The sequence below is a fragment of the Solanum stenotomum genome, chromosome 5 (assembly GCF_019186545.1).
Source record: "Solanum stenotomum isolate F172 chromosome 5, ASM1918654v1, whole genome shotgun sequence".
In the NCBI taxonomy this organism is placed as follows: domain Eukaryota; kingdom Viridiplantae; phylum Streptophyta; class Magnoliopsida; order Solanales; family Solanaceae; genus Solanum; species Solanum stenotomum.
This window is the reverse complement of record NC_064286.1, coordinates 41,212,869-41,225,790: the sequence shown is the minus strand read 5'-3', so window position 1 is coordinate 41,225,790 and position 12,922 is coordinate 41,212,869. Positions and strand designations below refer to the sequence as shown.

At 34.4% G+C, this 12,922-nt stretch overlaps 1 protein-coding gene across 1 annotated transcript; it reads left to right on the top strand.

The window, feature by feature from the left end:
• The first annotated feature begins 976 nt into the window (after nucleotides 1-976).
• LOC125865300 (transcription factor bHLH84-like) lies at nucleotides 977-2,672 on the top strand. Its single transcript, XM_049545509.1, has 5 exons — nucleotides 977-1,465; nucleotides 1,572-1,775; nucleotides 1,855-1,920; nucleotides 2,017-2,082; nucleotides 2,580-2,672. The coding sequence occupies exons 1-5, from the start codon at nucleotides 977-979 to the stop codon at nucleotides 2,670-2,672; spliced, it is 918 nt and encodes a 305-aa protein (XP_049401466.1).
• Nucleotides 2,673-12,922: the final 10,250 nt, after the last annotated feature.

Sequence of the window (12,922 nt, the reverse complement as noted above, 5' to 3'; positions counted from 1 at the left end):
AGACAAAATTTTGAAGGATGACAAAAAATACACCAATATTGCAAACATGAGGGACTATTAATGCTCCATGCGAAAACTCAAGGATGAGTTTAAGTCTTAATCCAAAGATGAAGGACTATTTTGGGCCTTTTCTCACAAGATAGATAAAAAATTCAAATTTCTAACCTAACTTAGATAGGTCCACCCAATCATCATCACACGACATTATATGATACTTCAACATCTATATTTAAATATTTTTTTAAAAAAATATAACACTTGTATATATGACTTCAGGAGTGGAGCATGGGTTCACGTGAACCCGGTGATCCCCTCCTGGATACGCCCCTATCTTGGGAAACTGAGGATATTAAGCAATAGTCTTTTTTCTTTTTAATGACGATAGTGTAAGAGATTAGCTTCCAGGTACCTCGACTACTCCAACAAGTACCGGTATCAGAGTTTTTTGAAAGATAAATTTCAATCTTTCCCTTCTAAAAATGTCAAACTCAGCACCACAATCGATCTGCATATTCTCAGGTGATGCCATTTGTGGTTTCATTTTATAATGTATAGAAAAAGACTCCCACGTTCTCCAGGTATGATTCTCAATCTCCTTTCCTTATATTCCTAATTATAAAATTTGGACAATTGATAGTTACTCATAATACTTAATCCTTTTCTCAATCATTGCTATATATACTCTAGTCATTGTCACAATTACATAATTATAAATGTTTATATTCCCTCAATTTAGTCCCTATCTGGTTGAACTAAGTCTATCTTAGTTGTCATTGCCCCATTTTATACATAATCTATTTATATTTAAAACAATCGGGGGCATATTCTGTTTATTGGTTGCTCAGTCATAGAATATTGATATACCTACCAAAGTCAAATCCCTTCTGTTATTCCTATATATTGCTATAAATACGCGCTTCTATCTCTCACTATTTCCAACATTGAGTTTCTCTATTATAAATAAGTTGTTAAGAGAATGGAGCATGTGGCATCAATGTCTGAAGGAGATTGGGGTTCCTTGAGTGGAATGTGTTTTACTGAGGAGGCGGATTTCATGGCACAGTTACTTGGTAACTGTTCGTTTCCAAATGATTCTAATAACTACGGAGTTTCATCTGGTTATTGGAATATTGGTCATGAATCAAATATTGGATCGTCAGGAGGAAGAGAACATAGTGGTTTTCTCTTTCCTCCTCCGAGTTATGAAAGTTACTACTCAAGTAATTCTCGGCCTATCTTGATGAGAAATGATAGTTCAATAACAACAGAACGTGGTCTGATGGATACTAATAATCCAATTGAAGCAGATGAGTACTTCGTTAATAACATGGAGTTTGATGGAAACATGGCTGAACCTCTTCTTCATGGAAAAGGCTTGCAGCTAGGAAGAATAGATTATGAGCGATTTCCGGAAGATCATAGTCCAACAGAGAGTTCTAAGAAAAGAGCCCGGTTACATGGTCATGTGAGTGTTATTCATAAACTTCAAAACCTTTCTATCTGATTTATTATTAGTAGTAGAAGTTGTTAATTTTCTTTCAGAATTGTAGATTTAATGATTCCTGATGTAGGTACCAAAGAACAAGAGAAGCACAAAGCTGCAAACAGATGTTAAGACTGGCGAGATGGATGGTAAAAACAAGGCTGTGCTTCAGAGGCAAAACTCAATGATCAGTTGTTGCTCAGAAGATGAATCTAATGTTTCTCTCGAGTTGACTCGAAAATCCAGAGCAAGCAGGGGTTCAGCAACTGACCCCCAGAGCTTGTATGCCAGGGTATGTAACTAACTGCCTGTTACATTTTGTTGATCTGCTAGTATAAGCGTAAATGATTTTCTTCTTTCTCTTCTAACAGAAAAGAAGAGAGCGAATTAACGAGAGATTGAAGACCTTGCAGAGTCTCATCCCTAATGGAACCAAGGTAAGTTAAGTCCGTGTAACTGCATTAGTGATCGATCGTTCTGTTATATATCTGCTGAAAGAATGTGAACCTAAATGGCAAAATATTTAATGACAGGTTGACATTAGCACCATGCTTGAAGAGGCAGTTCAGTATGTTAAATTTTTGCAACTCCAAATCAAGGTAAGGTGTATTATCTTCCCTTCACAAAGTATTGCAATGCATTAAGGATTTAAACTACACGAAGACAATATACATACACAATCATATTCACACGGAGAGAACAATCTATGAGCTCAGACTCCACAAAAATGTTTCTATATCAGTATTGGATCTTCCAAAAATGCACTACTTTTGGAGGATCTGACACTAAAACTGAACAACATTTTCTTTTTTTATGTTACTAAATAAGATTTACTATGTTGAGAATATAATTAACTAATAAAAGTGCGTTCTCTCAAACAGCTTAAGCTTTTAGATGAGATAGTCACACACTTTAACATGATATTAGAGCAGACAAAGGTCCTAGGAAGGAATTTCCATGTGCTTGTCCCATGAAAAAGAATATGACTTGCACGTGAGAAGCGTGTTGAGAATATAATTAACTAATAAAAATGTGCTCTATCTGATACTTTGGAATGAAGAGATGGATGTTAATGTGGTGTGTTTTGTGCATGCAGCTATTGAGCTCTGAAGATCTATGGATGTATGCTCCCATTGCCTACAACGGAATGGACCTTGGGCTTGATCTGAGGATTGGCATTCCAAAATGATAACGTTGCCCAAAGCCTCTACACATGGATGCATTGGATTTCTTTATTACTTTCTCTGTCTCAATTTATGTGACATTATTTTTTTAGTCCGTTTCTGAGAAAATATATCACCTTTCTATAATTAGAAATAACTTAACTTTTAAATTCCATTTAATGAAATGACTTATAGCCGCACAATGGTTAAAAAGTGTTTTAAATCACAAATTTCAAAAGTCTTCATTTTTTATTTATTTTTAAATTTTGTGTCTAGTCAAAATTAAAAGTGTCACTTAAATTGAGACCAAGAAATATAGAAAATATTGTAATTTTTATAATTGTGTTAAATTAAACTTAATGACTAGTTACTATCTAATCCACAACAACTAATCATTCTTCTGATCAAACATATATTCAAATGTAAGTTTCCTTTCTGCCTGCCATCTCAACTTGATGAAGGGTTTTATATTATATTGACTCAGAAATATTATGGAAGTTTGCAAGAAAGTATTGTAATAATTGAGTTATAATGTGTTATCTTTTCAATTATGAGCTGATTGATTCTATATATATTGTTTGTGAAGAGTATTATTTTAAGGGAAAATTGTATGAAATAACAAACTATTAATTCAAATTAAATGTTATAGCCATAGTTTATTTTATTTGTAATTCGTAGCAAACATCCCAATTTTTTACCATCTGGTTCGGTATACAATTAGTCATTTTCGGTATACAATTACCCATTCGGTATCAAATATATAAAATATATAAAATGCGTTTGTGTTTGTATAAAGTGAGAGAAAAATGTATCTACAAATATAAATACATATATTTTCATCTTATACACTTATCATTATACAAATACAGATTTTATTATACAAATTACAATGTATGAATGAATTTATACAAAACTGAACAATTTGTATAAAATTGAATGAATCTAGTAAATTATACAAATCGAAAGCTCCATAGCAAACATAAAATTTGCTATGGAGCGCAATTATGCAAAATATAGCTATAACATACAAATATGATTTTTATGTTTGCTATATGTGAAAGTTAGCCTTTTTTTTAATTAGTAATCTATTGATACTCGTTAACAAACCAACACGTTGCATTCAATTAGGTCTTTAAATGGGTCTAAATTACAGTAGGTGATGTATGTCTATTGAATTAAGGGTTTGTTTGGTACCAATATTAATAACGTAGGGATTAGTAATACATGAATTATTAATGCATGATTTATTTTCTATAAGGGTTTGGTTCATTACTTCCCATCTAATTTTGTGTTTGAATTAAAACTCTACAAAATATTCTTTTCAATTATACCCTAGAATTGTCATGTGATTTTCTATTTTATGTAAGTGGATCAAAGTAGATAACAGTCGGATAATATTATTTTTTTCGCCTTCCAACTAGTTAGGAGAAGAACAATTTTATTGTCATGTTTGTAATTTTCTCACTTGAATTATTTGAGGGTAAATAATTGTCACGCCCCGAGCCTACACCCTGGGCGGGATCGGCACCCGGAGACCATTTCTGGCCCCAAGCGAACCCTTGGCCTGGCTTTCTTAACTCAGCGGAAACCTCAACAGAATAACTCAATGCAATGCAATATTACAAAACAACTTAACTTATAAAATATGGCCATAAAGGCAACTCGAATCTCAAAATAGAATATTTACATATATATATATATATATGAGAGACTCAAAACTAACTGACTGACTGTCTGTCTATGAAGCCTCTAAAATACTGAGATGGATGTTGGGACAGACCCCGCAACATCCTAATAAAACAAAAACTAAGAACACAAAATAATTGAGTCCTCCGGAATGCAAGGAGGCTCACCACTGACTCTGGAGTGCTCAGCTGGATCAACGACGTGCAGGATGCTGATCCGGGGTACCTGAATCTGCATCATCAAACGATGCAGGCCAACTGGCATCAGTACATGGAATGTACGAGTATGCAAGCTGGAAAACTAAGCAACAAAGGCTAGAAGGAAATCTGGAAGAAACTGAATAGCTTACCTGGCTCAACTCAACTCAACCTGACTGACTTCTTTCAATATAAGGCAATTTAAAACAAGTGCGATATAAAGAAAGACTGTTTAAAACATGCTATAAACTCTGTGTGTATACAAAGATACAATAAGCCTGAAATGTATATAGAAATACAATGAACTGATGTATATAAAAATACAATAATCTCTGTGTATGAAAAATACAATAACTGCTGTGGGAGCTTCTCTAACCGACAACCATCACATAAGAGCTATAGTGATGATACAGCGATCGACCTCACGCTGCCAGAGCATCTTATACCCGGCCAAAGGTATAAGACCTGAACTGCCTAATGGATCCACTAGTCTAATCTGAAAAGGATTCATCTAAAAAGTATGATCCTTTTCTACCCATGGTGGCTAACATGGTTCTATGGGGGCTGTGGGTTCTTTGAACGCTCCCCCAATTCGGTGCTCGATACTACTCCCAAAAATGTACTGGCTCTTATGTTTTTAAAACATATTTCTTCCTGCTGATATGAGATAATTACTCAAAAACTAGCCCGAAGGCTCTTTTGGAAATCTCAGTTTCCAACCTTGTTTAAATGTAAAAACATTTCTTTAAAACTTCTTTGGGAATACATAGTTCCCTAATAACTTTGAGAAAAGAACTCAACTTTAAACTCTTTACTTTACTTGAACTCTTGGCTTGATGTGAAACTCTTAACTTAACATGAAACTCTTAACTTTTGACTTGACTTGAAACTCAATACTTAACTTGGAACTTGAGCCTTAGAATGAAGTTAAAACGTTCAATGAAGACTCTTGGAAAACCTTAAAGACTTGCTTTGACTTACTTACTTCTAAGCTTGACTTCACTTGACTTGGAAACTAACTTCACTTGAATTGGAAACTAACTTCACTTGACTTGGAAACTAACTTCACTTGACTTGTAGTTTTACTTGACTTTTGGAAGTACCTTGGAGTGTTGGAAACAACTAGGAAACATAGGTATAATACCTAGGAACATGTATGAAAAAAGAAATGGTGAATGAAAGGGAAGGATTGGTGTCCTTGGCACTAGGAGAGGTGCAACAGCCCAGCCCCTTTTTCCCCAAAAATCCGACTTTTTCCCCTTGTTTCTTTCCAATTCTAAACCCTCTCAACCTCAAGGTTTCAGCAGCAACACTTAGAACCATAAAGACCCTTATTATACAATAGATTCAACTCAAAAATCACAGCCAGAAATCTGTACTAAATCAGCAAGAACTTCAACACAACACCACTACAACTTCAACAACCAATAAATCTTCTCTTGGAATTAAAAACAAGTTGGTGTGTGGGGGTATGAACCAACCAACACTAAGGATCATCAATCTCTCAACATACAATAGATCACAACTCAAATACACAGCCCAATCCTGTCCCACAACCAACAATAACTTCAACAACACAACTAACAACATCAACAACAACTAACAACTTCAACAACTTCAACAACAAATCCAATCTCTTCTCAAATCATAAAAACGAGCTTGGTATGTGGGGGGGAAAGGATAAACCCACACTAAAGACTCACATACCTTGATAGGGATCACCCCCGACGAAAATCCACAATGATCTTGACCAATCTTGTTGATCTCCTCTTTCTTCTCTTCTTCTTCTCCTTCTTCTCTTCTTCTTCTCTTGAACCCTAACTCTTTCTCTTTCAAAATGGGACAGAATGATCCAAATATCAGCCTAATACAACAATATAAGCTCAAAAGAAATGATTTGTGAAAAGACCAAAATGCCCTTAAATTTCCGGAACGGAATCCCTGCCAACTGCCCAACTTTCAAAGATCATAACTCGCTCATACGAACTCGGAATCGAGCAAACTCAGTGGCGTTGGAAAGATCGTTCCACAAGCTTCGAAACCATAACTGGAACTACTCCTAACTCATCCTGAGCTAGGAGTTATGACTGCTCAAAGTTGGCCAAAAACTCACTGATTTCCACACTTAGCCAAATTTTCAGATTTTTGAACTTAGCCAAATTTTTTCCAGATTCTGGACTGCCAAATTTCTAGATTTTAAATTTTTTCCAAAAATGACTATTTCCAAATTTCAAGCTTCTTCAAAGCCACTTCAAATTGTCGGATGTTACAATAATTGTCATCTTAATAAATTGATCTCTCAATAAAACATCAATATTCAATTTTAAAAGATAGACCATCTAATTTTAAAATCGAAAAGACGGTAAGCAATAGTAAAATCGAATAAACCATCTACGTTTACATATACAAATTGCAAGTTGTAGTTTTAATATGTATGCAATTTTATAAATTGTTTAAAATACAAAAAATAGAAAACCACATACTTATATATCAGCAAATAATAAATTCAATTAAGATCATAAACGTCATGTGGTCATATATTTTCCCTTTTCAATTAGTAAATATTAAATAACTCACATTTCAAATATTGTATTGATTTGTATTTTGGATTTATTTAGTAACAAACAACTCTCTCTAACTAATAAAATTTGTAAGCTAATTTATTTAAATAAATTTACTAGTACAAATATAAAACATAAAATCAAGAAAATAAATCAAACGATTAAAAGGATTTGAGGGGTATTTTTGTCTTTACATAGATTCATCGCATAGTATTAAATCCTACTCCCTCCGTCCCAGTTTATATGTGTTAGTTCTTGGTAGGGAGTTTAAGAAAGAAAAAAAGACTTTTGAAACTTGTGGGACAAAGGTAATATGTATTTACTAATACCACCAAATGGAAGGTATTAGTTGTACATCCAATAATACCTTGTAGGGTGTATAACTAATACATAGATTGATTATATATAAGCCCAAAATTCTAGCAAACACAGTACCCTAACTAATACCATACATAATACACGAACTATTGCTCCTAATACTCTCTACAAAACGACCCCTAAGGGTAAAAAAACGTCATATCTAAACTAATCAGCTTTTTGAGTTTCACACTTGAACTATTGAGAGTATGAGTTTCATACTTGAACTATGATAATTAGTGAAACACACCTCAACAAATTTCTGATGATGTGTGTATACTCTCTCTTTTGTTTAAAAATTCTGTCACGTGGCATTTCATGTTAAAAGTTAATTCCCGTGTAGCAAATCTAAATAAATTAATATTAAGTTAAAAGTTAAGATTAAAATTTAAAACTATCATCGTATAAATTGATTTGTTCCAACCGTGACATCCACTATCTTAGGCGTGATCTCGATATCTCTGACTTGAGAGGGGAGAGTTAAGGATTTAAAAATGATTAATTTAATAATAAAGTTGTAATATATACTAGATGATGGAGATTTTATGGGCAAACACGCCTAAAAGCATTTCTTGATAAATATTTTGGCTAGTCAACATCAAAGTGTGTTTTACTTACCATGGGTGCAGGGGTGGCTCTATTGTGTAAAAAATAAGGCATATGCCTTAGGCCCCCAATTTTGGGGGGCCTCAAATTTTTACCAAGAATAAATCATATGGAAATTTTTTATAGAGTCAAAAATTCAAAAGCTTGATTTGATTACATAAATCCATAAATAATAATGGGTGAATGAAGATTTAGAGTTAAGAATCATTACCCAAAAGATTTTGCTAAAAAATCTGGTCCAAATCGCCACCCTAACGCTCCCAACTCTAAAAATGGTGAAATGGGGTTGAAACCCCGTAATTTGCGGGTCAAAACCCCCTCTGATGTCGCTTAAGTGAACCAGGTTCCACTTAAGCGAACCCCGCAAAAACTGGGGGGTCTCGCTTTTGCAAACCAAATTTCGCTTAAGCGACCATCGCTAAAGTGAATCCCGCCCAAACGGTCAGTCTCGCTTTTGTGAACCATGTTCTTCTTAATCGACCATCGCTAAAGCGAACCAAGTTCCGATTGAGTGAAGACTGCCGCACCAGAAACATCAGCCAATATAAAAACATCGAAAGGACCCTCGAGATTCATTTGGAACCCCGTGCACACAAACAACATATGCAAATCAATTGTAACAAACATTACAGACTCAATGGAACTATCAAAATACGAATATAAGGTCTCCTTGACCTGACATCCATGAAAATTGCAAGAAACTAACTCAACGCCTAAACAAGCTAAAAAAAAAAAGCTCGGGACGTCTCAAAAATCAACCAAGACCTCACCTAGGCCTAAAATTATTCCCTGAATCCAATGAAACTCTATGAATTCTGATCTGAGCCTCTGAACCCTGAATATTGACCAAAGTCAACCCAAATGCAAAAATTCCACAATTTCACAAGTAAGGACCTCAAATCCTCAAAAAGACTCGGAATAAAAAACCGACAACTCTCACATAATATATTTCACATTTTGGGACTGATAGAATGGATGAAATTCCATTCCGACACTCGAAACTCTAAAAGACACCAAAACCTACTTTCTTAACAACTTAGCCTTTCAAACTCAAAACATACCAAATTCTCAACTTCTAACTCAAAGTTCAAGACTACTTTTCAAACTCAATCATAGAAGACTTATGGTCAATATCGGGAGGGCAAAACGATAATTTCCATAGAAACAAAAAATGACTGACCGAGTCATTACAATATGTGTAATGGGCTTGTTGTAGTGAGATGACCATCTAGACTTATGCAAGATCTGTTTCCTTTTAGTCTTATAGCTGACCCAAGGTGAGATTCTGGGAGACTCTAGCTAGTGTTGTAGATATTTCGATGTAAGATATTTAGAGATATTATGTTTTTGTGTAGTCATTTCGATGTAATATTTCGAGATTACTTGGTTATATCAACAATTTATGATGTGAGATTCCAAAAAGGACTAGCAATTTTGACGTATGATTTTGGGATATGTTTGGTTATATCAAGGCTTTCCAATGTAAGATTCCAAAAAGGACTAGCAATTCTGACGTAAGATTTTGGGATATTATTTTTAATAAATTATGTTGCCTTGTAGGCATTTTTATTTAAATGAAAAAAATAGTAATCCCTTATTACACATGATCCAATCAGACCAGGCCCAAAATAGATCCAATCAGATCTGGCCCAAGAAGACAACATTATAAATACTAAAAAAAAATTAAAAACAAATTAAGAAATAAATAAAACCAGAATTGGAAATCCTAGTTCTAACACTTGAATTTTGTTGCCACTTTTCTCTCAATCTCTTCCACTATTGTTGCATGTTCTTTAGCTTCGATTGAGGTAAGGACACTCTAGATCTTACTCTTTCTTCTTCGTCTTGCTTGTATCTGGTGTTGTGTCTCACAATTTCTTTTGTTTGTTTTTGCTTGAGGATTTTTTTTCTCCTTTGTTATCATCTGTTGTGATTGTTGAGCTCCAAGAGTTCTTCATTATTAGGTACACCTCTCTTCCTTTAATTCATGCCCTTTTGAGCTTGATTATGCTATATCTCCTTATTGTACTGCCTTTAATGTGTTTTATTGTATCTCCTTGTTATTGCTGAATCTTGAAACTATATCTCCATCTACCACTTTGTTGTTGTTTTGATGTATGGACATAATAACTAGTCACCATTTATCAGCCTTTTCCCTTCATATGTCAATTCTTGGAATTTATTGATATGTATTGCTCCATCATCTAAATCTTTATTTACCAAATGATCGGCAACTTTATTCCCTTCCCTTAGAATGCGAGTAATCTTAGTTTCCCTCCCTACTATGATATGTTGTATCTCTTGCACCCAAACCACAATATTCCAAGGAGTCTTCGACTTACCCGTTAAAATATTAACAAGAAACAATGAATCTGATTGTATGATAACTTGTTTAATTTGATGTGCTAAGGTTTTGGGATATGTTAGGTAATATAAAGGCTTTCTGATGTAGGATTTTTAGGTTTGTTAAGTTTTAATAAGGCTTTCTGATGTAGGATTTTTAGGTTTGTTAAGTTTTAATAAGGCTTTCCGATGTAAGATTCTAGGAAAGACTAGCTATTTTGATGTAAAATTTTGAGAGATGTTAGGTTACATGGGGTTATCCCAACATCAAATTCGGGGACGATGCTGGTGTTTACTATCAAATTGTTTCTTATATAATGTAGTATTTACTTATACCCGTCGGGCTTATGCGGTTCGGATATGTTATTGCTTGTATAATTATCGTTGTTATGCCTTTGTATGTGCATTCTAGTCTAGGGGGATCCAATTAGGTTTAGATAACTTTATTGCTTTCATTAATTTCCATTGTAGCTTTACTTTGATGCATACATGATTCTTATGCCTTTACTAGTGACCTATTATGTGTTAATTACTCGCTTGTTATTCTGTTATTGTAATCGCGAGCTCGATCGACCTATGATGCCTACGAAGTACCCATTATTTTGGTACTCGTACTACACTCTACATCTTTCTTCCTGATTCTGAGCTCTAGTTGACCCCATTGATTCTCATGTTGTTGTACTTCGTATCCCGAAGGTGAGCTTATTGGCGTCTTGGTTGACTCATCTCCTTCTATACATTTTGAACCACTCTTTATTATTTCTAGACATTGTGTATATTTCTTATGTATGTCTAGTATGTACTCAGTCTTTTATAACAACTCTGCGCGCATCTACCAGGTTTTGGGTTGGATCTTGTATTTTGTCCTCGTTCGAGGGTTGTGTGTGTGTGTGTATATATATATATATTCTCTCATTTCTAGTGTTTCTACCTTAAATACATTTTTTATGCTTCTATCTATTTCTTCCACTCCCTAGGCTCATTATCGTTGGTTACAGGTTAAGATTTGGCTTACCTACTAATGTGATTTAATAGGATCAGAGCCTCAGGTTCACTGGTGTTGTTGGTGCAAAGACAATATCTAGTAGAATCATTCGGATTAGTGTGGTGACATATGTATCCCAAATTCGGAAGGCTATAAAAAGATCCTTAGGAAGATTCTTTCTTTTGATCCCATATCATGTGTTCTTAGACCTATTAGTTTCTCGAATTTTCATTTGTTTCACACTTTCACGAATAGTGCGCATGAGAGGTTCCGCAACCGAGAACGATGCTTCCAAGAGTTAAAATCCTTAAGTAATAATAAAAAAACTAAAGTATATATGAAAGGGTACAAGAAAGAAAGCTTAATTCGTAATTTTTTTGCCAAAAATATTCGTAGAGTATATAAAACATACTGAAGGATACACTAAGGTAATCAATAGACGGAGTTAGGAGAAGTTCTCGTTGTGGGGCTAATATTTATGGATCATCATATGAAGGCCCCAAATGATTTTAAACTTAGGAGTGGATATGGATGAGTAGTCCATCGACGGGGAAGGCATCAAACAATGTTTATCACCCTTTGCTTTAGTTTTTTTTAGATTTGAAGATCCAAACTTGAGTCCTAATGAATATTGGCATTGATTGGAGGCAAGTGAGGCTAATATTCTTGTTGTAAACTGTAATGACCCTTTAGGTAATTTCTATACTTATGCCTTTCTTTCATCGTTTGGAGCGTACATATAGCGACCAAAAGTCATTTATGACTTGTTGGGACTGATAGCTCAGTCACATAGTCGTTCATTTGGGTTTCATGTGAATTTCTATGTTTTGGTGCTTTTGAACCTTGAACGGTTGATTTTGACTAAAAGTTCAAGAAGATGACCTCTGAAAGGGTCATTTTAGGCTAGTGCAATGGTCGGCTCGGATCTCGAGGTTTTCTGTGTGAGTTTGTGTCATTATGCATTTTAACATTTAAACTTTGGCCTAAGTTTAACATTGGTCAACATTCTTAGTAAACGTTCCCAGCTAAGAATTTCGTTAGCTTGGTTAACTCTGGAATGCCGATTTTTTTCTAGAACAACCATTTGTGTGGTTGTTGAGTCTTTCGGGCTAATTCTGAGCCTCCTTGTGGATTTTTGGCTTAAAACGAATATTGGGTGTGAGACCCACTTTTTTCAAGACAACCTCGGTTAAAAGTTTTAACAGCTCCATTGTGTCCTTCGTGAGGCCCATGATTCCAAATATTTTATTCATCTGGGCACCGCAAAGATATATCATGATTTTAGACAGCATTACTGGTGGGTTATAGAAGGTGTCATCACGACTTGAGTTTTCGGGTCGTGACACAATATAATCAAATTTATGGTAGAAAAATATAATAACATGATTATATGTTCTTATTACTATAAATATTTATATAACCGACAATATAGATTTCTAAATTTTTTCCCCTTTGATTATTTAATAATATATAAAGTTTTGAACAAAAGTAATAGTTATATAATTTTATATGAATTGTGATATGAATTATTCCATCTTCTA

What these genes read in the sequence shown, in the direction of transcription:
- LOC125865300 (XM_049545509.1), top strand. Translation starts at nt 977, where the DNA reads ATGGAGCATGTGGCATCAATGTCTGAAGGAGATTGGGGTTCCTTGAGT. An exon ending in GAGCCCGGTTACATGGTCAT is followed by an intron (nt 1,466 to 1,571) that starts GTGAGTGTTATT and finishes TTCCTGATGTAG; the next exon opens with GTACCAAAGAACAAGAGAAG. An exon ending in TCATCCCTAATGGAACCAAG is followed by an intron (nt 1,921 to 2,016) that starts GTAAGTTAAGTC and finishes ATTTAATGACAG; the next exon opens with GTTGACATTAGCACCATGCT.